This window comes from Strongyloides ratti, scaffold srae_chrx_scaffold0000002, assembly GCF_001040885.1.
Source record: "Strongyloides ratti genome assembly S_ratti_ED321, scaffold srae_chrx_scaffold0000002".
NCBI lineage: Eukaryota > Metazoa > Nematoda > Chromadorea > Rhabditida > Strongyloididae > Strongyloides > Strongyloides ratti.
In genome coordinates, this window is record NW_020171510.1 from 291,598 (window position 1) to 318,777 (window position 27,180).

The window sequence follows — 27,180 nt, forward strand, 5'->3', positions numbered from 1 at the left end:
AAGTACAAATTTTTAAATACTCTTAAGTAGTATTAAGATTAGTAAGTTAAAAAGTTATATTTCCATTTTTTTTATAAAAAAAATAAGTAACATATTTTTTTAAGAAATAAGAATAAATTTTTTTTTAATCCAATTTTATTAATTGCATATTTATAGAAATTAGAAAATATATAAATTAAAAAAATTAAATAACTATAATATTAAAAATATTTTAAAAAACTAACATGCAATATCAAAAATAGTTACTTTGTATAAATATTTTTAAAAATTATATAGACTTAAAAAAATATAAGTGCAAATTATACATAATTTCTAATTTTAGTATAAAATACATTTTTTTCAATTAATATTTATCATCTTACTTTAAAAAAAAAGTAATAATCTTTTCTAATTTTTGATTACATAACTTTAATTTATAAAAAAAATAAAAAAAATCAAATTTTTCTTCGTACCATTATTATTAGATATTTTTGAAATTAAAATAAACTTTATAAGATGGAAAATAGATTATGAATGATAAATGTTTATATATTAAAATAACACTTTAACATTAAATTTGTATCATATTTTAAGAAAATTAAATGTTTGTTAAAGAAAAAAGTTTTTCGAGTAAGATACAATTTATATATTTTGAATAAATTTTCCTACCAAAATCACATTACTCATTATTTAAATATGTCAAAATGTTTCACATATAAAGTACATTATTAAAAAGTATGATGTCATAACAATAATATAGAAATATTTTTTATCAACAATTGCTTTAATAAACCAAACATTTCCAAATTAGAATGTTTTTCCAATAAAATGAATAAATATTAAAAAGAAAACAGCTATATTTAATATGTTTTAATATAATGAAGCAGTATAACATTTGAAAATAACTTTTAAATTAACTTATTGTTGTTGTTCAATCATAGATACTAATTCTGATGTATATATCATATGAAATGTTTAAAATAATCAATTTAATAAAATATTTTATAAAATAAGCAAAAAACAATTTATTTATTTTTATTAATAATTTATATGTAAATAGTTTTTTTATTTTTTTAATTTTTAAGTTGATTTGTATAATTTTTTTAAACAATTAACTAACTATCAAAAAAAAAATTACTAATAATAATTTAATTATATATATAAATATATATATATATATATATATATATATATATATATATATATATAGATATCTTTTTAATAAGTACATGAAAGTTTTAAATGTTTATATAAAAAAATTAATATATTTCTTTAATAAACAACTTTACCTGTTTTAAAGTAATAAAATACTTTACTTTATTTTTTACTAATACTCTTTTATCACATTTCTCATATTTTTATTTGCTAATTTAGAAAATATCATCTTTTGTATATTTTTTATGTTGATTTTTATTTACTTTTCTCAGTCAACTTTTAACAAGTTATCTAATACTAATTTATCTTTTATAATATAAAAAATACTCTATTTAAAATTCTCTTTACTTTCTTTTTTATTAATCAAAAATAATATTACATTTCTTTAAAGTTATCATTTTTTAAAACAAAAGTTTTATATAACAAGTTAAAAAAATTAAGGATTATAATTATTTGTTATCAGAAAATAAAAAAAAAATAATAATAAAATTGTATTTGTAATATTTTTATTAACATCATTCTTAAGTTTATCTTTTATTATTAGAAAATTTTTTTTTGTTAAAAGAGCTTTTCAAAAGTGCATTAGTTTATATCAAAAATATTTTATTACTTTCCAAATTAGACACACTCTTAAAAAAAGTTCATAAATTTTTATAAAATAATATATATATATTTATATATAAATATATATAAACACTATTTGTATAACATAAATAATATTAAATAAAATATTTTCTTTTATATATTTTTGAATATGTATAGATAAGTATTTATTCTAAAATATTATTAAAAAGAATTATAAAGAATCAAGTTTTTTTTTTTCTAAATTAAGTGTTAAATTAAATGTTTAAAGTGAAAAATAATAATCAGAAGAGGGCGAAACATTCTTTATTTTAATAAAAAAAAAAAATTAATAAATTATACAATTTTTATTAATACATTTTTAAGGTACTTTTAAAGTATGTCAAAAAATTTTTTTACTATTATTTTAAAAACATAATTTTTTTAATAATAAAAATCATTTTTTATTTTTCATTATATTTTTTTTTATAAAACATCATATTATTTTTTTTTTGACTGTAACAGTTACTCACATATTTACCTAATAATTTATTTTTCAATAGATAAATTATCAATCTTTATTAATAATATTATTATTTTTATATATAATATTTATATATACACAATTTTAAACATACTTTTTATGTCCTTAATCATTTAATGATATATTTTATCAATATTTTAGTTTATAGTTAGAATTTTAATTACAATATTAATAGATTAAAAATGACGTTCTTTTAAGTTAAAGCTATGCTTTTTTTTTCCACAATAACAATTAAGTGTCAATTCCAAAGTGTAACGTTCAATAAATGAGATGATAAATTAAATTATAGGTATATTGACAATGAAATGTTCAAAATAATTGCAGTATTTGGAAGCCATTTTAAGTATTTTAATATATATATATATATATATTTATTTATTCAGGTTTTATAATTTTTCCCGCAGGTTGATTAATTAAAAATCCTTGTAAAAAATAAGGAGTTAGATTTTTACAAGCTTGAACCCTTGGATACATTGCATTTGGTCTTCTTCCTCTTGGAACTCGTTGTCTTGCTAAAAGTGAATCTATCTGAAAACTTCCTTTTTTTGTTACAATTGGACAATCCTTATCATCCTTGTCATCACCATCTATCGTTGAGGGAGTACCATTTGTTGCGACTTCTTTAATATCCTCTTTCATTTCTGATGACTCTACAAGATCACCAACCATCTTTCTTTCTTTAGCACGACGATTTTGAAACCATACCTATTAAAAAAAAATTTAAAATAATTTTAATATATAATTATTTAGAATTATTATTTTTTTTAAAATAAATTTTAAAATATTTTATTAATCCTATTTCTTATCTTTTAGTACATTATTATTTAGCAAAAAAAATAGATATCTTAAATTGCATGTTTCATACTGTAATATTATAAATATATATCTATATGTCTATCAGTTAACAATTTTTTTAAGCTAAATAGCAGTAAAAATGAAAGATTATTCTTTCATGTATATGATTTGTTTAAAATTTATAAAATAAAAAAAAAAAAAAACCTTATGCATCTTAGGGAAGTAATATAATGATAAATGTATTAGAAGCTATTAATTTTTAAGATTTGAAACTTCATCTCAAAATAATCATAAAAGCATGACTATTTTATCTGTTTAAATTTATTGCAATAACACTATATACTATAAACAAAAGATAGTTTGAAGATAATGTTAATAGCTCATAACATTTTGTTATTATACAAAAAGAATAACTAACAATAAAGGATATATTAAGAAATATAATAAAAATAAATCCTTTGAATTAACTGATGAATTTGTAAATACTTTTGAGATTATTATCATGAATAAATATATGTTAAAATCATTGTACTTTAGGGATAATAATTATATTTAGAACATATTATGGTTTAAAAAAAAAAATAATTTATAAAATATCGTAATTTCTTATATCTAATTTTTTTTTTTGTTAAAAAAATAATAATCAAAAAATTTGATATTTAATTTGTTTGTTTTTTTTTTATTAATAATATTAATGATATTTATAAACTTACTTGGACGCGTGATTCATTAAGACCTAATGAAAGTGCTAATGCATCACGTGTATAAACATCAGGATAACGGGAAACTTCATATGCTTCTTCAAGTGTTTTTAATTGTGCACTACTAAAATTAGTTCTTGTCCTTCTACGTTTTCTATCATTTGATGTTAGTATATTATTAGGTGATACAGCTTCACCAGAATCAGAACGACCATCTTCAATACTATTTGTTGTAGTTGTTAATCCAAAATCTGAATTATTAATTGTTGGTGATGAGATAGGTGAAGATGGTAACAATACATTATTTACTACAGCTTGTGCTAAAATATTATTAAATTCAAGATTAGATAATGGTGTAGTATTAATTTGATCCATCATTGAATTTGTTGATGACATTTCTGTGGAAGGTGTTGTAGTAGAGTTAAATATATGATGAAATATAAATTCATAAATATTTGTATTACTTGGTAATAAAGTATTATTATTGTTCATTTCTGACATAAAAATAGCAATAATATTTTATTTATATTTCTCTATAATATTTTTAAAATAAACCAAATAAAAAAAAATTAAAAAAAATAAAAATATTAAAAAAAGAAATTGATATTAGTTAATAATTGACAGTTTCCTATTATATTGTTGTATATTAATATCTTTTGATGGCAAATCTAGTAACAATTTGAAGATATCTATAAGGCGGAGTTATACAGAAAGATAACAATTTTAGGTTATCTTAATAGAAAATAAGAAATATGGGAAATGGTATAATATTTTGTAACTTTATCATGGGAGGAGAATATTTGTGGGATAACAAAAATGTTTTTGTATAACTTTTTAAAATATTAACATGGGTCAATTTTTAATTTTTTAAGTCTTGAAATAAAACTGTATTAAATTTATATTTCATTTATGAAACAGTATGTTATCATGGGGTTAAAAAAATAAAATGTATGTAAAAATGATTAATTTAATAAAGATACTTGTAAATGTAATTATTGTTAAATTGTAATATAAATTTATTTATTAAAATGATGACTAAGTTAAAAAAAGCGAAAAGAAATATCAATAAATATGTTAATGAGTATTTTGAGTATTATAAAATGTTTATGTCACTTATCACTTTTTTTTTTTATAATTTTAATAATTATAAGATATCAATTAAATAAAAATTATTTTGTTGGAAAAATAAAAAATATCAATTAAGATATGATTTTCTTATCATTTTAATTAATAATGATGTACTTTAATAAATGATTTCACATCTAATCTACACTTATCAGGATGAAAAACCATTTTTAATATTGGTAAGTAAAAATATTAAATGTATTAATTATGTGTTATAATTATATTAATAAGTAAGTAATATAAACTGTATTTATGTATAGTTAAACTTTTTGTACATTATTTATATATTTTTATAATTTTGACATTTAACTTATAATGATAGATCATAGTTATATTTAATAAGACATTATGCAAATGTATGTTAAAAGTGTCTAAAGAAATTGACAGTTACATTAAATTTGAAGGAAGTCTTAATCTGGAAGTAATTAACAAAACTCCTTTGGGATAGATTAAGACATTATTATTGGAAAATATTATTGTTACTCATATGTAAATAATATTCCTTGTAATTGCTTAAGCTTTTTCACACTGATTCTTATCTATAATCTCATATAGATATTAGCTTAGACAAATATGATCTTATTAAAAATAATATTTTGATAAAACATTAATTATTGATACATTATCTTTCTTTTTCTTGACTTTTAAATTATATATTCTTTAAATAGCTATTATAATAAAGATGATGATTTTGAAAGTGTTATGAAAACAAGATATAGTAATATAAAAGTAATGAATCACTATAATTGGTATCGTGAAGTTTTATAAAATATTTTAACTTTATAAATAAAAGAAAAGTGTGATTTATTTTGGTGTTACTCCTGGGACATGTAACATAAATATTATTTTAACTTAAAATGTGATGGATAACAATAAGTAGTTACTTATGGTTTAAGGATAGTTAAATTACCCAAAAGACTAGTTAAATTTTATAGAAAAAATATTACAAACTATTTATTTAGTTAAAAAGAAGTGTTGCAAAAATAGAAAAATAAAAATTGATAAACATAAATGTTTGAAAAGAGATTAGAAATGAATTAAAAGTCATAATATAACACATATATATATATATATATATATATATACATATATATCTGTACAATAATTTTGGAAGATTTTTATCCATGTTAAAAAACAAATTGGCAATATGAAAGAGATATGATTATTTTTAATTAAATGTTTTTTATTATCAGTAGATGTTGTAAAATTAAACATTTTCATCATTTACAGCTTTAAACACTATAATCATTCAATATTTTGTTTCCTTTAATTCAAATGTTTATAATTGAATATATTTATCTGTATTGATGTGACTTTTTAAAAACAAGATCAATTGACAAAAGAAGGATTGAGTAATATATATATATATATATATATATTTTATTGACATACACTTATTCCAAAATATCAATGAATGAAAGTTTATAAAAATTAAACAAAAATAATGAGATATTAATCATCAACTTATTAGAAAAATTTATTACACATTGAAAGAATTTTTCTTTTAAATCTTTAAAATACTAGGTATTTTAATTGAAAAAAGATAGGAAAAGCCTAATTATTTGTAAAAATCTTTTTTCATTTTATTACATAATATATAACTTTTTATTTAAAATGACAAATGTTATATGATATGACAGATATAATCATCAAAATTATGTAATTTTAATTTTAAAACCAAAGTGATTAATCATTAGATTGATGAAATGTAGTAAAATATTATATCATTTATTATATTTAATATTTTTAAAAATATAAAAAAAAAGATTTATCTTTCATCAAACAATTGTAAAAATATTTAAAGGTACCTTATCAACAATACTGTTTAGTTAACACTTACTTTTAAAAATTACCTATATCATTTTTTAATATTATAAATATTTAAAAAATATTTTTTTAGTATTATTATTTTATTTTGAAGTAACTAAAGTGGTATCATTTTGAAAAATTATTTAAAATGTTCAAATTTTACAATCATTTTACTCATAATCACAATTATCTACAACTGTTACTTTGAATTTTCTCACATGATTATTTTTGTTAAATATTTATGGAAAAATATAAATTTTTTTTTTATTATTTAGTATTATTTGAAGATTAGATAATAATAATATATATTTCTATCTCAAAACATTTTGATAATAAACATTCTTTCATTTTATCAATTAATCTTATGTTATGATAATTGAATTTTCAATAAATATACTAACTACCTATTACCATTTGTAAATCATTCTTCTTTTTTTTTCAGTAAAATTCTTTAACTTTAAAGCATATTTAATATATTAAACATTTTAATACATCTTTTATTTTCTTTATATTTAATATCCATAATTATTTTAAATATCATATTTACAAATTATCTTTTATATATTAAAAAAAGACAAAAAAAAATTGAAATATTTTTGAGTGTTAAAAAAAAATTATAATTATAATATGTCCTTGGATAAATATTTTATTTATAGCTACATATAAAAAAAAATTTTTTTTATTATACAAATTTTAAATTAAATTTTTTTTTTACAATTAATTATTTATATTGCTTTTAAATTATTTGAAAGAAGAAATAATGTACTTAAATTAATTTGATAATATTAATATTCAGTAAAAGATAACCAAATAAATTACAAGTAATTATATTCAAAATATCAAGAAATTAACTAAAAAAAGATCCTTTTGAATATTTTGACATAATATTAAAATAATATTATCTATCTTTTTCATTTTCTATTCTCATATTCAATTTTTATAATCGTAAATTTTGTCAGTTTATTTTAATCACTCACATTTGTTTATTTAATATTTTGATCTTAGTTAATTTAATATAATTAATAATCATAATAATTATCTCAAAATTATATTTTATATTATATTTAACAATAGATTAATAATAATTTTTTCCTCAACAAGACAAAATTTTTACCGCAATATGAGAGAAAAAATTATTTAAACAAATTAAATAAATAAAATAAATGTTGTAGAAAGATGAAAAATTGTTAGATATCATATTATTTAAATAAAAAATTAATGTTTACATGCTTTTAAGAGGGATAATTTTATATAATAATTACCTTTTTGCAAAACAAAAAAATCCTCATATTTGTTATTTTAAATTAACAAAAAAAATATTCTATTTTTTTCTTATAATAATTAAATTTATAAACATTTTTATAGATTAATATTTTTAACTATAATATTCTCTTATATTAACATTATTTTTAATAATAATTTATATTTAATAAAACATTTGTTTTTCTTGAAAAAAAATAATTTGCTTTTGAGATATATGTTACGGAAAGTAAAAATAATTATAGAAAACTTTTGGTAACAAAAATTTTTGTTTGCTTTTTTGATTTTGTTGTCTGATATCTAAGTGAAGAACACAAATTATTTAGATAATTATATCTTATATTATGCTTTTTCAAGTATCTAAGAATTTTAATGTACAAAAAAATTATTGTTTTTGATACATGTTAAATTATTTTGTATGTATCAATAAAAATTAATATAGTTTTCGGTTATTTATATAATGTCATTTTCATAAAATATATATATTTTTTCTATTTCCAAATATTAATTAAAAAATTACTTCTATAATAATATTTATATGGTTAAATATATTATGAAATTTATTCATTTTACCAAGAAAAAAAAATTAAGAAGTATGTGATTAAAATTAGATTTATTTAACTGAATGTTAAAAAAACAACACTTCTTTATTTATATTATAATAGGAATAAACTTTTTTTAATATATTTTACTTTTTTTAATAACTTTTATAGTAGCTTAATAATTTTACTCTAATCTCCAAAATTTAATGATTTATTTTTTTTTTGCTTTAAAATGTATATTATTTATAATTTAAATAAACACTTTATCTTTTTGTATATCAAATTAGTAATCACTTCTTGTTTAAAATTTTTATGTTTTATCTATCTAATATCATTATTAAGTCATTTTGATTTCTTTTTTAAAAAAAAATTTATACTTATAAAAATTAAATACTTATTCTTTATGGTAAATTAATTTTATATAATTCCCCTCACAAAACTTTTCTTTTATATTTAATTTTTTTTAGATATTTTATATCCATGAATATATTATAATGATAAAGTAGGCGAAATGATTCTATCACCATAAAATGATAAAAGAGAGTAGTGATGGGTAAAGGAAGTAATTTTTATAATAAATTATAGAATGTAAAATTAATTATATTTCTTCATAATTACTATTTTTAATTGTAGTAAAGAAAAAAAAAAGTTTCTTTATTAAATTTTAATACAAATAAACGCTTATAATTTATATGAATGTCTAAGTAATTTTAATTTAACCTATAATTTTTTAGAATTTGATATTATATCTTTAAAGTTTGTTAATTAAAATTTTGTACTATATATAAAATAACATTTATTTATGTAAAATATCTTTAATTTTCTTAATTATTTTTTTTATACATACTTATTAAACATTCACCTTGATTAATGATTGTTCTTATGAAATGTTTAAAAATATTTAAGTTTTATATAACAACTTTAATTTGTTAAACTAGAATTTATAATTTGATTTATCTTTTTTGTCTAAATTATATAGGATATTTGGAGGAGAGTAGCAAGAATATAGTTAAAAGTTAAGCAAATTTTTAGCCATTTCTATTTATTTTCTATAAAATCCTTCAAAAAATTTTTTGACTTAAAAACTTATTTAAATTTTTAAGAATATATCTGTAGAGGTTGTTGATATACCAAAAGTAGACAATTCAAACTATCATTATAATGTCATAAACAAATTTTTTTATTCTTGTAAGATAAAATTTTTATTAAAATATTTTAACATATTTAAACAAAATTTAAAAAAAATATAATTTTATTTTAATAAATTTTTAAACATTAATTCAATTATATAATTACAAATTTAATTATAAAAACCTTTTTTTTTTGTTATGTAAAAAAAGGTAACTATTTCAATCACAATAAATTTATTATTTATTTTTTTTTAAATTTCTTTTTACAAACCTTAAATTTTACTATTTTTATAAACATAACTTTTTAACTTGTCAAAAATGAATGAAATTATAAAATAGTTTTAATGCTTTTATAAACCAAAAAATATGTTAATAACAACATTTTTTATTTACGCTATATCATTCTTGATTTTAAATATACTAAATCTTATTTTAATATTCTAATTTAAATTCCCTCTCACCATCAGAAATTATTTTTTCTTACTTTAAAGTATTATCTAGTATACAATTTTTGTTTCATACATTTTGATTTCAAATCTTTTTAAATATTTATATAAAAGCATTTGAATATTTTGATTAACAAATATATATACATATATATATAACATTATTACTTTTTAAACATACAAATTTTGTCTTCTCTATTTTTATAATGAATTTAAATATTATTATTTTGTCTTTATATATCTAAAAAAATGAAAATAAAATAAAAGTTAAAAATAATAATGTAATGATATATTAAATTTTTTTTTAATATAATAACTATCTTACTACTACTTACATAAACATTTTAACATCTTTTTTTTTTTTTTAAAATACATTATGCTGATATAAAGAAAATATTGGCTGAACTTTTTTTTTATATGTATATAATATATAACTATTATTATAAACCTTAAAATATTTGTTTGGTTAAACTGATTATATTATTTTTTCTTAATATAACTTTTGTTAAATGAATTGCAAAAAGAAAAACTAAAAATTTTATTCTCCCAGCTTGAGGTTACCTCTTAAAAAAATTTTTTTTTTATCAATTGTTGAATTATAATATTGAAGTGTTATGCAAATGCATCTCCATTATAAGGTATAATAATATTTTAACCATACAAATAAACTGTATATTAACATATTAAAAAATTTTAAAATAAAATTTTAAAGGGTTATAAAAAGATGTTAAAATTCTATCATCCAATAACTTATTATTTTAAAAAACTTTATATTTCTTTAGTTATAGAACTTTGTGTCTTCAATTGACGACAAACAACTACATTTTAACTAACAATATTTTACCTTTATTCACATTTTTCTTTTATTCATAAAGGATAATTAATCTTTTTGATAATTGAATGGTAAACTTTTTATGCTTTTAAAAGATTTTTCTTCTATCAATAAAAATTAAATAATATGATATGACCGTTAAGTAATGAAGCAATTCATGTAATTTTAACATGTCAACATATAATGTGTCTATCTTGACGTATAAGGACATTGTTATTATGATTTATTTTGAGTTGATTTAATTTGATTTTTACCATCATCTCAAATTCTAAAACATTATCATTCTTCTTTTTCTATTTTCTTCAATTTTTGTCATTTCTATCTATCTATTTATAATTTTTTTTTTAAACTATTTAAAATTATAAATATATATATATATTATATAGAAAAATGTTAAAAGTAAATTAAAATTAACTTATGTATATATATATATTTTTATAATAAGTGACGGTAAAAATTTAAAATGGTAATATATATTAAAGAAAAATCATCAATTGTAAGGCCTCATAATTTAAAGTGATAACCAATCATTTGAATTAACAAATGCTACTCCCTATGAATATATCTAATTTTTAAATATTACTTCATCATTTATAATTCAGATATCATTAAAACTTTAATTTAAAATTTTTTTTTAAATATAAAATAATATTATATTTTGAATATCTAACTATCATATTTTATTATCTTTCTATAAATACTTATGTATATATATATATTCTAACTTTATATATGTATTTAAATTATACTATAATTCCTATTATATTAATATTATAGTATTTTTTTTATTATATCTTAATTGTTTTTAATTTATCTATTTATTGAATATTTTTTTTTCGTCTACATGTTTTTTTTTTAAATTGATAAATTAACTAGATAAATTTTATAATTTATTTAATATATATATATATTTTTTTTATTTTTGTTTTTTTTATTAATTTTAAAAAATATTTTTTTATTACTTTTAGGATTATAATGGGCTGGTTAAGGAAAAATCTTTTGTTAACATTAACAATTGGATCTGTTGTTTTGGGAGGTATTTTAGGATTTATCTTAAGATCAACAAACCCTGATCCGCAAACTATTATGCTTATCTCTTTTCCGGGAGAAATATTAATGCATATGCTTAAAATGATGATATTACCATTAATTGTATCATCTTTAATCTCAGGACTTGCTCAACTTGATGCTAAAGAATCTGGAAGAATGGGTTCATATGCCATTCTTTATTATGTTATTACAACAGTTTTGGCTGTAATTGTATGTTTTATAATAAATAATTTTTTGTTTTTATTATTAATATATATAAATTAGACTGGAATTATACTTGTACTATCAATTCATCCAGGTGATCCAACAATTAAACAAGAAATTGGTACTGGAAGTGATGCAAGAACAGTCTCTACTGTTGATACATTTCTTGATTTAATTAGAAATATGTTTCCAGAAAATATTGTTCAAGCAACATTTCAACAAACACAAACAAAATATGTTAAAACACGACCTAAATATGTTAAAAGTAATGATAGTGAAACATTAAAAGCATTAGCAAATGGTACATTTGATTATATGAAACCAACTGTTGAATATACCTCAGGAATGAATGTTCTTGGTGTTATAGTGTTTTGTATTGGTTTTGGTATTGTTGTTAGTAGATTAGGTGAAGAAGGACGAATAATGGTACAATTTTTTTCAGTTCTTGATAAAGTCATTATGCAATTAGTTCTTTATATTATGTGGTTCTCACCAATTGGTATCACATGCCTTATCATGGGTAAAATTCTTGAAATTAATGATCTCGCTGAGACTGCTAAAATGTTATTTATGTATATGATAACTGTATTAACAGGACTTGCCATTCATTCATTAATTACATTACCAACATTATTCTTTTTTTTAACAAAAAAAAATCCATATGTTTTCATGAGAGGTTTATTGGTAGCATGGGTAACAGCACTTGGAACAGCATCATCATCAGCAACATTACCACTTACTTTTAGATGTTTAGAAGAAAATCTTGGTGTTGATCCTAGAGTATCACGTTTTGTTTTACCAGTTGGAGCAACAATTAATATGGATGGTACAGCTCTTTATGAAGCTGTTGCAGCTATATTTATTGCTCAAATGAATGGTGTACATTTATCGTTAGGACAAGTTGTAACAGTTTCTTTAACATCAACACTTGCATCAATTGGTGCTGCATCGGTACCATCAGCTGGTCTTGTAACAATGCTTTTAGTCTTAACTGCCGTTGGTTTACCGGTCAAAGATGTCTCACTTATTGTTGCTGTTGATTGGTTACTGTAAGTTTAAAAAAAAAAAACTTTTTTATTTTATTATTAATAATTTATTACTTATTAAAATTTAAGTGATAGAATAAGAACATCTATAAATGTGTTAGGTGATGCTATGGGAGCTGGTATTGTTGACCATTTTACAAAAGAACAATTTAGATTAGCCGATGAAGCTCATGCTCGTCAATTAGCAGAAGAAACTGGTAAGTTTAACAAATAATATTTTTATGTGAAAATATAAATAAAAAATTTTTAAGGTGCTCTTCTTGATTCTGGTAGTCCAACAAAACGTGCTAATATGACAACAAGTTGGAGTGCATCTCACGGAGCTTATACAAGTCTCTCACAAAATGATGGCAAATAATGTGAATTTATAATTTGATAGTATAGAAATATTAACAAATTTAAAAAGAAAATATATTTTAAATAGATTTTATGAGAAAATATGTTTATAATATATTTTGTTACAAAAAAAAAAGATTGCTATATTTAACCTCAAAAATTTTCTCCATTCTTATTTAAATTTTAACAAAAAAAAAAATCTACCATGAAAAAAAAATGTTCATCAAACGAAATTTACCCCAAAAAATTATATTAAATTGAGATTTGAAATACAAATAATTAGTTTGAGCCAGGTTAACAAACCATTGAATTTAAATAATTTTTTAATTAAAACAATTTTTTAAACCCTTTTTTTTTATTGCAAAATTTGCACAATTATATTAATTATACTTAAATGCTTATGTGACTTTCATTAAAATTATTACACATAATAATAATAATGTATTTAAATTTTTTTTTTTTTTTTTTGTAATTTTGTAATATTTTTTTTTCACAAACTTTATATTTTTATTTTTGGTATGATAAAATTTTTAGGCAGTCGTATGTCACAACTGAAACCTATCAAGTAATTTTTATTATATACTTTTAAAAATTTTGCAAATTATTTTTTTTTAAAATTTTTTATGTAATGAAAAATAATTTACTATCCTTCTTAATTTTGTGTCAAATATATTCTCACTTTTTATAAATATAAAATTATATTTCCTTAATAATTTCTCATATTATAATAATATTTTATAATAAGCCAATAATAAAGCTTATTTAGAAATTGTAAAAATTTTTGAGAAATAAAATAATGTAACTATAAGTAAATTGCGTGCAAAAAGATATTTTCATTCAGATATAATAATAATAATAATAGTATACTCTTGTGTAGATGTATGGATACATTTTTCATTAATACTTTTGACAATATAAGCATGATTATTTTATATTTTAAGTTTATAAAAAAAGTTTAGATATTCTTGTTGTCCTGGATACATCAGTTATTATTAAAATATAATGAATATTTTAATTTTTTTTTCTTTATGTTTTTTAAAAAAAGAAAAATAATTGTTAATTTTTAAAAAAAATTTGAACTTCTTACTATTATATGAATTATTGTAAGGTTTTTTTTTTTAAATATATAAGGTATTACATTTCCTGGTAATATTTTATGAGAAAAATAATTTATTTTAGGTAAAAAGAAGATATATTAAAATAAATATAATTATTATTAAATAGTTAAAACTATATAATTTTTAATATATAATATTATTAATTTTAGAATGAATGAAGATATTCCCATACAACTTAATATTGGTGGAACATATTTTTATGTTTCTAGAGAAACAATAAATCGAATTCCATTAATTGCTGAAAAATATTATCAAAAAAAGGCAACTGAAAATACTTATCGTCGTTTTTCTACTGTTGGTTTGAGACATAAAATAACGGAAACAATAAATTCATTTAAAAATTCAAGTATTGAATATCAAAATGGTTCAAATTCTTCTAATATATCTGGTAATTTTATATCGGATTATGGAAATGAAAGACAACCAAAACATTCATTTTGTTGTACCAATATTTTTATTGACCGTGATTCAAAATATTTTCCAATTATTTTAGAATTTGCTCGAAATACTGATGAGGCATTTGAAACTAGATTTCATTTTGATGAGGATGAAGACTTAATTGCTTTAGAAAAAGAATGTAAAGTAAGTTTATTATTATAATAATAATTATATATTATTATTTATAATTACTTTTTTTTAAAGTTTTATCAAATGGATGATTTTCTTCAAATTATACAGATGCTTATGGAACCATTAAAAATAAATAATACAGTTACATGGAAACAATCAGCAATAGATAGTTATTGGAGGACATTTGTAAATTGTGTTGTTGATCCATCATTAACATTACCTTTTTTATTTGAAAAAAATAGTCATTTATTAGCAAAATGTATAGCATGTGATACTGTACAAGAACCAAAATTAAGTAGCATAATAAATGTTAATTCAGAAGGTTGGTTGCCATTAATTCATCATATGAGAAGTATGAAAGGTATTATTATACAAACAATTGATGAAACATGCTGTGTTGTAGAATGGCAAAATGGTATACAAACTCATCTCCCAAATTCATGTTTAAAAAGACTTTTAGATCCTGTTACATTTTCTTCTGGTTCTACAACACCAGAAAATTAAATATATTATTAATCAAATTATATACTTTTAAATAACATTTTTTTTTTATATTAAACAAAAATTAATATTTTTTAAAATATCTTTTTTTTTAAAAATATAAAAGTTAAACAATTTTATTTCCATGGCAACATAAAACAATAAATAATATAAAATAAAATAAGTGCATTAAAAATATATTTATATTTCAATTAGTATTTATTCAGAAATAAAAAATATATTATTAATATTACAATTAGATAATATTTATTTTTTTTTGTGAATTAATTTATTTTGGGGGTTCAGCTAAAAGACCTGCACCTTGTGTTAATTTTGTTGCTGTTCTAGAAAGTTGATGTCCAAACATTTTTTGAATATTTTGCCTAATTGACATTGTACATAAAATGTATAAAAAGATAAATGAACAACTAGTTAAATCATCATCATTTATATTTCTATGTGAAATACCTTGAATAAGCGAAAATGGGACAAATGGAAGTTTTGCAACAATAATACCATTAAAATAATTATTAAAAATACTTAAAAATCCTGTAAAAATAAGGCCAACACCAATCATTGATTTCATCTTGTACATTGTTAAATCTTTATTAATCTGTTTTAATTTTTCGTTTTCTTTCTCTAAACGTTTTTTATTTTTTTCTGAAACATCAATAGTTGACTCTTTTCTTTTTTCAATCATTTTAGCTTGTTTTTCAATTAAATTATGAAGTGATTTGTACCTATCAGTACGATAAATCATAAACCATAAAAAACCTTCACCAATCAAAGCAGTAATAATTGAAATTCCAATTACAGTTAAACAGTATGTAAACATCATATCTAAAAAAAATAAAAAAAATACTTAAAAATATAATATATACATATATTTTTTTTATGCATATATCTGAATAATAAAATTATAATAAAATTATTAATTTTACAAATTAATTTTTGAACAAAATCTTATAAAAAAAAATTAATTATATTATTTTACATATTATAGTATACATTATTCATATGTTAACAGGAAATCGTTACAGAATAAATATAGAATATTAACTATATTAAAATTATCATTTTAAAAAATTTTATCAAGAAGTACTTTTAACTAAAATAAAAGTAAATAGTATAACTTCTTTTTATAAATTATATTTCTTTATCTTATAATATTTTGATTTAAGACAATAATAAAGAATTAAATAAATATACTTTTATAATAAATCTTGGCATATAAATACATTAATATTATATTAAAATAAAAAAGATGATTAAACAAATAACAAAATGATATATAAATGAGTCATCAAGATAACATGTATAGTAATAATTTTAAAAAAAAAATCATTGAAATATTAATCATTTTTTTTTTATTCTTATCATCTTAATTTCTTTTTTTCATTCTTTTAACTTTTAGTATACAAATGTATTTTTATTATTATTTTTATATCATATTTATATATATATATATTAACAAGCATCTACAAAAGTTGTTGTAAAATAAAAGAGGTTGATCATCGATTTGAACTATGTTTCTTTAAAGATGGTCCAGTAACAAATGAACAAATAGTCAATCTATATATATTTTCTAACACATACACATTTCTATATATATATATATATATATCATAGTAATACATTATGCGCAAGCATTATATACATTCCATTATAAATGTACTTTATGAGTATTTAGTAAGAAAAAGAAATATTTATTTCTTTAAAGATAATGGTCATTACTATTTAATCATATACCTATTTCATTTGTCATAATTATTCGATTATATATATATTCTTTTAATAACTTTTATAAAAAAAATCACAATTTTTTTTTAAAAAATTTATTTAAAAAAAACAAAAATTAAGTCATTATATTATATTTAATATCCCTAAATATTTATTTTTCTTATATTTCTTCATTATATAAATATATAAATTTTATTGATATATTATTAATAATATTACAGAAGCTATTAATCAAACTTATGACAATATAAAGTTATTTTAAAAATTTTCTTATTACAACATTATATTTTTTCAATCAAAAAAATGTTTTGAACTTACCTTTGTGTTATAATGTTTAATATTTCAAATTAAAAATATTAACATAAAATAATATTATTATATAAAATTTCTTTATATAGTTTTTTTTTTTATAAATTATATAACATAATATATTTTAATTTTTGTAATAAAATAAAATTATAATTATAAAAATATTCTTATATTGATTAATTTTTTTAATATACACATATTAACGATCATTTTATAAACATATTCTTCATTAAATGTTTGTTTTAACAGTAATATAAATTTTTTTCTTTTTATTGAACAATTTTATAGTAATTAGTCATTTTTTTTTTTATTATAAAACATTAAAATTGAAAGAAATAGTAAATTAATTAAAAATTTTACCTTGCGCCAGATCATCAAAAAAATTATTTGACAAATGTTAGATATGTAATATTCATAAAGTTATTTTACATCATTAACGTTTTACACTATAAATAAATTGTTTCCATTATTTTTTAAATTATAAATAATTATATTCTTTTATTTTAATATAAAAATAATAAAAACATCAGATACTATAAAAAGAATACATATATTTAATTTCCATATTATTATTATGGTATTACATTTGATTAACATATATATATATATATATATTATAATATAACCACAAAAATAGATTGAATATGTTATTTATATAATTGTATACTTAACTAATTCACATTTAAAAAAATTTTTTGTTATATAAATTTTTATTTCAGTGCTATTATAACGTTAAATAAGTTTTTAATCTCTTTTAAATAATATTTCTTTTTTACCTTTCTCTTTCTCATATATATAATTGTATCTTTTTTTTTCTATTATTATAGTATTAGAAATGAAAAGATGTAAATAAACTTTATATTGTATAGTTTTATTTTAAAATATTATATATATAAATATATATATAAACAATTTTTTAAATAAACCTTTTATTAATTATAGATTTTATTTTAAATTTACATATTAATAATATTTATTTTTTTTTTTTAGTTTTTATTAATATATACTAATATACTAATATAATATATTTATTATTATTATACAATTATTTCAACAAAAAAATGGTCAATATTGAGAGTGAAGAAGATATAAAGGTTAAAGTAAGATTTTTATCTGATGTTGTAATTTTATACACAAGAAGTACATTAACATACGATACATTTGTAAAATTAATAAGAGATGCTTGTAAAATACCTAATGATGATAAATGTACAATTAAATGGATTGATGAAGAAGGTGATCCATGTACCATATCATCATCACCAGAAATGGAAGAAGCATTTCGTTTAACTAGAGAAACTAGAGATGCTGAATTATGTATACATGTTTTTAAAGGATATCCTGCTGTTCCTGGTTTACCATGTCAAGGTGAAGATAGTAAGTTTACTTTAAAAATATTATAAAATTAAATTAAAAAAAATTTATATTATATTTTGTAGAATATGTTTATAGAAGAGGTGCTAGAAGATGGAATAAAATATATCAAGTTAATGGGCATAGATTTCATATAAAACGTTTAAAAAGTAATACACCATGTTTTATATGTTCTGGTTCCATTTGGGGCATCACTGGACAAGGTTATCGTTGTATGGATTGTAGATTATGTGTACATAAAAAATGTCATCGTAATGTTCGTCGTATATGTGATGCTAATTTACCACCAACAAAAACAGAAGAAGAAAAAAAAGAAGGTATAACAGAACATGCATTTATAAAAGAATATAAAAATAATATTAATAAAAATGATATTAATAATGGTAAATCAAATAAATATAATCAAAATATTGATAATATTACAACAGGTATAGAAAATATGGCTTTTGCTGGTAATGATCAAGATTATTATATGAAAGATATGTCTAAGAAAAATAATGATTCATCACAATATAGAGGTTCATTAAAAGAAGTTAATAGTATTGAACATACAATGAAAGTATCTGGTGTTAGTAAAAAAGTAACATTAGATGATTTTAATTTATTAACAGTAATTGGTCGTGGTTCTTATGCTAAAGTTGTTCAAGCAGAACATAAAAAAACAAAAGATATTTATGCAATAAAAATTATTAAAAAACAAATGTTTAATGATGATGAAGATATTGATTGGGTTCAAACAGAAAAAACAGTTTTTGAAACAGCATCTAATCATCCATTTCTTGTTGGTCTTCATTCATGTTTTCAAACTGATTCTAGATTATTTTTTGTCATTGAATTTGTACCTGGTGGTGATTTAATGTATCATATGCAAAGACATCGTAAACTCCCAGAGGATCATGCACGTTTCTATTCAGCTGAAATAATATTAGCTTTACACTTCCTTCATACAAGTGGAATAATTTATCGTGATTTAAAATTGGATAATGTTCTTATTGATTCAACAGGACATATTAAATTAACTGATTATGGAATGTGTAAAGAAAATATTGGGCCTGGAGATCGCACAAATACATTTTGTGGTACACCAAATTATATTGCTCCAGAAATTTTGCGTGGTGAAGATTATGGTTTTTCTGTTGATTGGTGGGCATTAGGAGTATTGATGTATGAAATGATGGCTGGACGATCTCCTTTTGACGTTGTCGCAATGAATGGTGATACAGATCAAAATTCAGAAGATTATTTATTTGAAATTATATTAGAAAAACAAATAAGAATTCCCAGAAGTTTATCTGTTAAAGCAGCTGGTATATTAAGAGGTTTCTTAAATAAGGTAATAAAAAAAGAAATTTTTATATTATTTATTATAATTATATTATTTTTATATATTTTAGTTCCCTGAAGACAGATTAGGTTGTAATTTAGATTTAGAAATTGCTCTTAATGATATGAAAAATAATGCATTCTTTAAAAATCATATTGATTGGGAAATGGTTTGTTGTTAACTATTTATAACATATAGTAATAAATAAATTTTTTTTTTATTTTTAGTTAGAGGCAAAACAAATTCAACCACCTTACAATCCAAATGTTCAATCTGATAGAGATTTACAACATTTTGATAAACAATTTACTGATGAAGCACCAAATTTAACAATTGACGATCCAAATATTATAGCACGAATTGATCAAACTGAATTTGAAGGTTTTGAGTATGTAAATCCACTATTGATGGCTAAAGAGGATAGTGTATAACAAAAATAATAATTTTTGAAATATTTTTTTAATTCGTAAAACAATTTTTTTTTTCTCTGATAATCAAAAAAAAATATTTAATTTACCTACCTAACAATATCAAAAAAAAAGATTATATATAGAAAATGTATAACATTAACTTTTTAGTTATAAAAATTTTATGGTTTTTTAATCTTTGCTTCATAAATCTATTATGAAGTAATTAATTTATAAAACTACTTTTTAATGCAAAGTTTATGAACGAATTTGTAATTTTTTTTTACCTTTATTGTGAAAACATAAAATTACATATTTTTCAATTATTTAAATATTTTTTCTATTAGAAATTACTTTGTTTTTTTTTTTTTTATAAACGGTATTATTATAAAGAATTAAGATATCCATTTGCTTAATTAATAAATTATAAATAACAAAGGAAAAAAAAATAAAAGGAATTTTTAAAGAAAATGTTGTATATATAATTGTAATAAATAATATTATTAGTTATAGATAATTAGTCTTCTTTTCATCTTATAATAATATTAATTATCTATTTATAATTATAAATGTATTAATTTTTATCATTTATTTTATGATAAAATATTAACATTATTTACGTTCATTATGTTCTTTAATATATTACTTTTTGGTTTGAATGATCTTCATGTAATTTAGTTAACAAATTTATTCTTACCATTATTTTAAAATATTTTCTAATTATATAATAATATTTACATTAGATTTAGTTTTCAAAATTGGCATATTCTTTAATAAAATTTTTTTTTTACAATCTACTTTCAATAATTGTAATAATATATTGAAAGTTAAATGTTAAAATTATCATTCTCTACCATTTATTAAATATGTAATATTTTAAATTATTTATAAAAATTTGTATAAAAATATATCTATTTTATATCAGTAATATACCTTTTTAATACAATGGCAAATTAAATAAAAATAGTTTATTTTATTTCTTTTGATATTATAAGTTGAACGGCATTAAAGAAAAAGTAATTTGTTATATAAATAAATGTAAGCACATTTTGATTTATATTTATCACTTTACTTTTAAAATACCAAACAAGTTAAAATGTTATGTATTTTCTTTATTTATTAAAAAAGCTTATGTATCGTTGTGTGTTATCTTGAAATTTGGATAACATTTTTTTAAACTTTTAAATACATAGTACATATTATTATTTTTACTATAAAATGGATACAATATTTAAGTAAGTTTAGCCCATAAATAAAATATATTATCTCGCATTAAAATAAAAAAATATCAAAAATATATTGTATTTATATATAAATAAATATATCTAGTTTATCTATAAATATTAATGAATATAAAATATATTATATATTTTTGTGTTTTCTTAATAAAAATCACCACTAATATGTCTAGTCAATTTTTCAATTTTTGTCTGTCCCTGTAAACAACATTCATACAAACTAATTTTCATTTTTCTTTCAAATTTTTGATTTACGCATATTAACATTTGTTTATCTTATCATTCACCCCACATTAGTGAAAAATGATACACTTTTATATTACACAAAAATTTATAAATACAATTTTTTGTTTTTTTAACAATTTAAAAAAAAAACATAATAAAACGTTTTCTTTATATATATATATTATTATTAAAATCTATAATTATTTTTTCTTTTATAAACTTTCATTGAACATTTTATTTTTCCTTTATTTAGGTTAATAAGATTAAAGGTAAAAATTAATATAATTTTATTAATCTTTTTATTATATTACCTTTCCCTTTAAAATAAAGTGCTTTCTTTCAATTGATAAAAGATGAAATTTGTAAATTTTTTTTTGAAAATATAAATATATATTAAATATTTTAAATTGTGAACACATTATTTTCTCCATCATCCGTCTGCAAATAATATATTTATATTTAAGAATTACACTAAAGTACATCTTTCAACTTAATATTTTACACTGTATATACAAATATTTAAAAAGCGCCTCTCTCATTAGGAAAAAAGTAATAGGACGGAAATTAAATTATCAACATGTTTATCTGTTCAAAGTGCATTTTTTTTAAGATTATAAAAAAATGTCTTCAGCTCTTTAATATGTATACTAGATTCAAGTCAACAAATGTCAAGTATTTAAATATATATATATATATATATATATATAAAGTCTAATTGTTCCTAATCCAACTATTCTTTTATATATATATATTTTTTTTTTCATTGTAAAAAAAAAATGAAATATAATAAAATGAAATGAAATGAAAGAAGAGGCATGGCATATGGTAAAATAGATATAATATATTTTATTGTTACATAATTATTTTTATCTACAACTCATCTCCTTTATGTTACTACATTTTTGTGGCCGCCAAAAATTTTATTAATCACATTGTCGTCTATAAAATGATCAATGATCAAACAAATTTTTGTGTTTTCATCTTCAAATTTGACTAAAAATTACTACTGTAAAATATGTTTTTAGTTTCCTTATTTCTATTACTATATAACAATATTTTTTGATAAAACAAAATGTAATTATAGTTATCTTTTTTTTTTTTAAATTTTATTTTGATTTTATTCTTATATTATTATTACTTTTACAAAAGCACACCCCTATCACTAAAAGAAAACACCATATGAAAAATTGTTGAGCTGTAAGAAATGTTTTCCTTATACATATCATAAAAATTTTAAGATATTTTATTATAAGTTTATATAATAAGGTGTATTTAGTTTTAAAATGAAAAAATGGTTTGAATTATCTTTTTTTTTCTTCTAAATATTTTATATATCTATGAAAATTGTTTAAGGAACCAAGAATATTATAAATAAAAATAATTTAAATAGCATGAGAAAAGATACATCTATATATATATATATTAAGTATATACAGGAAGAATAAAATTGTTACGACTTTTCTATTGAAAGATAATGATTTTTTTTTGGTGTTGTTGTCAGACTATGTTAGGGTTCTCTCCTCCAGTCTACTCATCTATTTTTCATTCTCCTTTTTACACAAAAATTTTGACTCATAATGCTATTGACTGATGGATGATCAGAAATAAAAAAATTGTACTTTTAGAATGCTAAATACAATTCAATATTCTTCTTTTACCAATGATAAAAAAAAAACTTATTTGAAAGGAAATTTGTTATTAGACATTAAATGTTGCAGAAAGCAAAAATATGTCTCATAGTTAAAGGAAGCAATGACAAAATGCAATATTATATAAAGTTTTCATTTTTAATTATTATATTCACTTACGTTAAAAGAGAGTTTTGTCGTTTTTTGTTTTTTTTACTATCATCAACATCATCATTTGTTATAATAATTTTCATTTTATTTTTTTTTTGAATTTATTATAATGTTTAAATTTTATTTATAATATTATTTCTTTATTCTTTTTAAATTAATTTTTTTTATCACATACATATATATACATATATATATATAAATTTTAATAAGCTATTTTAAAAATTACAAAAATAAAATAGACTTCTATACAATAAATTATATATATATATATTTGGAAAAAAAAAATAATTCTTTGAAGAGAGAGAGAGTATGTATATTGTGATGTATGTGATAAAACACAAATGAAACTAGCACATCTCTTATGGTGAATTTTAATTTATAAATATATCTTACCAAAAAAAAAATAATGTCACAGTTACGTTATATATCTCAATTCAAGGCAAAATTTTAGAATACATATATAAAAAGAGTAATGAATGTCTCGACGACAACGACGACACTTTCTTACTAAATCTTTTTACTACGACTTGAAAAAAGTTTTATTTATACGTATATTTATTACAGGTTTTTGACCATAAAAGTATGTATAATATATGTGTATAGTTTTACATAAACCTTTTTTATACTATTTTATTTTATTAAAAATTACTAAATGAACAAATTCTATAAAAACTTATTACTATTACATTGTAACTTTTAAATATATATATATTTATATATATATATATATACATAAATGTTTCTTTTTTAAAAAATAATTCTATTGGTTTGTAGTAGATAAAAGTAATATATATTTATATATATATATATATATGTAATGTATCTATAACAAATAAGAAGGTTGATAAAGTTTTTGCAGTAAAAAGTAATCTCATGTGGATAAAATGTCTTAATTAACCTCATAAAATTAATAGTATAGAAAAGGCAACTTTAATCATATTACTTTGTAACTGTTTATATAAACAATACTTTTTCTTTTTTTTATTTTTTTTTTTCTTTCTTCTTTTTTATTAACAAAGTATAGGATATCCTCTAAACAATTATTATAAAGATATTTGAAGATTGTATCTTTTCTTAACTATATCTTATATTATAACAATAGTATAATTTTTTAAAAGTAAAAAAAAATATTAATTCATTTTATATTTAATATTTTTTTAACTCATACAAATGTTTGAAAGAAAAAAAAAAGTTATTTTATTAATATGTATGTATAAATTAACAAATATGGAAGTATAATTTTTGAACAAAAATAATAACAAAATAAGATTTTTAACCTTTGTTTTAATAATTAAAAAAATTTATACTATAAATGTTAATTAGGTTGTTATCAGGATTCCAAATATTTAAATTATGAAAAAAAATAAACAAATATTTTTAAATATATTCTTCCCATTTATTTTAATCATTTTTTATTTTAATATTAACACGGTAAAAAGTACAATAATTACTATTATTTTAATAATATATATATTTTAATTTAAAAAATATGTTTAAATAAATTTTGTAAAATTTTTAATTTCTTTATATATATATATATATATCTATATATATCCATATAAATATAATATTGTTGATGTAAAATAGAGTGACGTATTTAGTGAGTAAAAGAGAAAATTTTGACTAGACATGGTTAAAATTGTCTTTTATTTTACTATTATCCATACATTATGATAACATGAATATATCTAAATATATATATATATATATAGTTATTTCTAAAAATGTCTACCTATTTTCTAGATAATATTTTTTAAATTTCAAAAAATATAAATTAAAAAAATGGTTATATTAGTATGTGTATACCCAAATAAAGTGTAAATAGATATCATCAAAGTGTAAGTCTAGTTGTTTTCTTTCACCACCGTAAAAAGTGGCCTTGTGTTGTCTTAAATTGTGTATTGAAAATAGACATTTAAAGGATAACTACATGCTTTTTATGCTTCAATGTCCTAGGCCATATATAATATTGTAAAAAGTATTACTAAATATATATATTTAAAAATATATCTACACATAGATAACAAAAAAAAAAAATTATATTACTATATATTCCTATCGTTGTAAAATATTATATTTATTAATCTATTGTAATAATAACAATAAATAATATTTAATATTTTTTTACTTTTAGAAATTATAAAATTATCTTACCTAAAATAAAATTATTATAAATATATTTTTAATCTACTATTATATATGGTTAAAAATTATTATTTAACATTATTTAAATTTAAAGGTATGTTTTTACTATAAAAATTACATTTAATATTTTTATAAAATATTACACTATATTAAATAGTTCATTTAAACATTTTCTTTAAAATCTTTTCATTATCTAAAATTATTATCCTAAATAAAAGACTATAAATCATATATCATCTAAAAGTATATATTTTAATGTTTATATTAACATATATATATCATTACTTTTACATTCAATTTATCTTAGGTAATATTTTTTAAATATACAATTTTTTTATGTTAAAATAAATATCATGTGAAAAAATAATATTAAATTTTTTTTTACTTTTATTTTTACATAATTTTTGGTAAAATTAAATAATTTATATATAAAAATTTGATAATGATGTGTTGAGAATTTAATGCTAATTGATCTATGAATTTTAGTTAAATTTAAGCATATCCTGCTTCATAAAAATAATAGTAGAAACTGGATGTGTAAAAGTTTAATGATCAAAATAAGATATATATTTTATTATTATTATAATAAAAAAAAAGACAAGAAAAAGTTAAACATTTTAGCTAGATTTTAACTCATTTTAATGTTATATTTTTGTTCAATCTTTTATTAAAAATCTATCATCCACAATGATATGGATTCATTTTACTCATTTCTTTATTGCTTCTTATATTGCTAACATTATTATGTTCCTTAGTTATAACTGATTATGTAACATTATTCTGGTAGTAAGTAAAAGATTATGGTTTTGCATTTCTAGACTAACGTCAGACTAACGTCTAGGATTGACTTTTGCAATTTATCTTCTTCAAAATAATAAAATATTATATTTATTAGAAAATATTATTATAATAAGATGAATAAATTAATGTTTATTA

General features: G+C 18.5%; 5 protein-coding genes across 5 annotated transcripts; 3 read left to right on the top strand and 2 right to left on the bottom strand.

Annotated features, from left to right (window-relative positions):
- Positions 1-2,614: 2,614 nt before the first annotated feature.
- Positions 2,615-4,236, bottom strand: SRAE_X000105800 (Homeobox domain and Homeodomain-like-containing protein; the record flags this gene model as incomplete). The annotated part of the gene is made up of 2 exons (XM_024650362.1): positions 2,615-2,944; positions 3,748-4,236. The coding sequence occupies 2 exons, from the start codon at positions 4,234-4,236 to the stop codon at positions 2,615-2,617; spliced, it is 819 nt and encodes a 272-aa protein (XP_024498518.1).
- Positions 4,237-8,467: 4,231 nt separating this feature from the next.
- On the top strand, positions 8,468-13,537 carry SRAE_X000105900 (Excitatory amino acid transporter 2; the record flags this gene model as incomplete). The annotated part of the gene is made up of 6 exons (XM_024650473.1): positions 8,468-8,522; positions 9,206-9,227; positions 11,848-12,139; positions 12,194-13,182; positions 13,249-13,376; positions 13,431-13,537. 6 exons carry the CDS (start codon positions 8,468-8,470, stop codon positions 13,535-13,537), a joined length of 1,593 nt encoding a protein of 530 aa, XP_024498519.1.
- A 496-nt stretch (positions 13,538-14,033) lies between these two features.
- SRAE_X000106000 (Potassium channel tetramerisation-type BTB domain and BTB/POZ fold domain-containing protein) lies at positions 14,034-15,707 on the top strand (the record flags this gene model as incomplete). The annotated part of the gene is made up of 3 exons (XM_024650584.1): positions 14,034-14,080; positions 14,783-15,215; positions 15,276-15,707. 3 exons carry the CDS (start codon positions 14,034-14,036, stop codon positions 15,705-15,707), a joined length of 912 nt encoding a protein of 303 aa, XP_024498520.1.
- Positions 15,708-15,972: 265 nt separating this feature from the next.
- SRAE_X000106100 (Tmco1 protein) lies at positions 15,973-16,518 on the bottom strand (the record flags this gene model as incomplete). Its single annotated transcript, XM_024650696.1, has 1 exon — positions 15,973-16,518. One exon carries the CDS (start codon positions 16,516-16,518, stop codon positions 15,973-15,975), a length of 546 nt encoding a protein of 181 aa, XP_024498521.1.
- A 2,275-nt stretch (positions 16,519-18,793) lies between these two features.
- SRAE_X000106200 (Protein kinase C zeta type) lies at positions 18,794-20,861 on the top strand (the record flags this gene model as incomplete). Its single annotated transcript, XM_024650807.1, has 5 exons — positions 18,794-19,109; positions 19,172-19,489; positions 19,535-20,439; positions 20,501-20,599; positions 20,658-20,861. The coding sequence occupies 5 exons, from the start codon at positions 18,794-18,796 to the stop codon at positions 20,859-20,861; spliced, it is 1,842 nt and encodes a 613-aa protein (XP_024498522.1).
- Between the last annotated feature and the right edge of the window lie 6,319 nt (positions 20,862-27,180).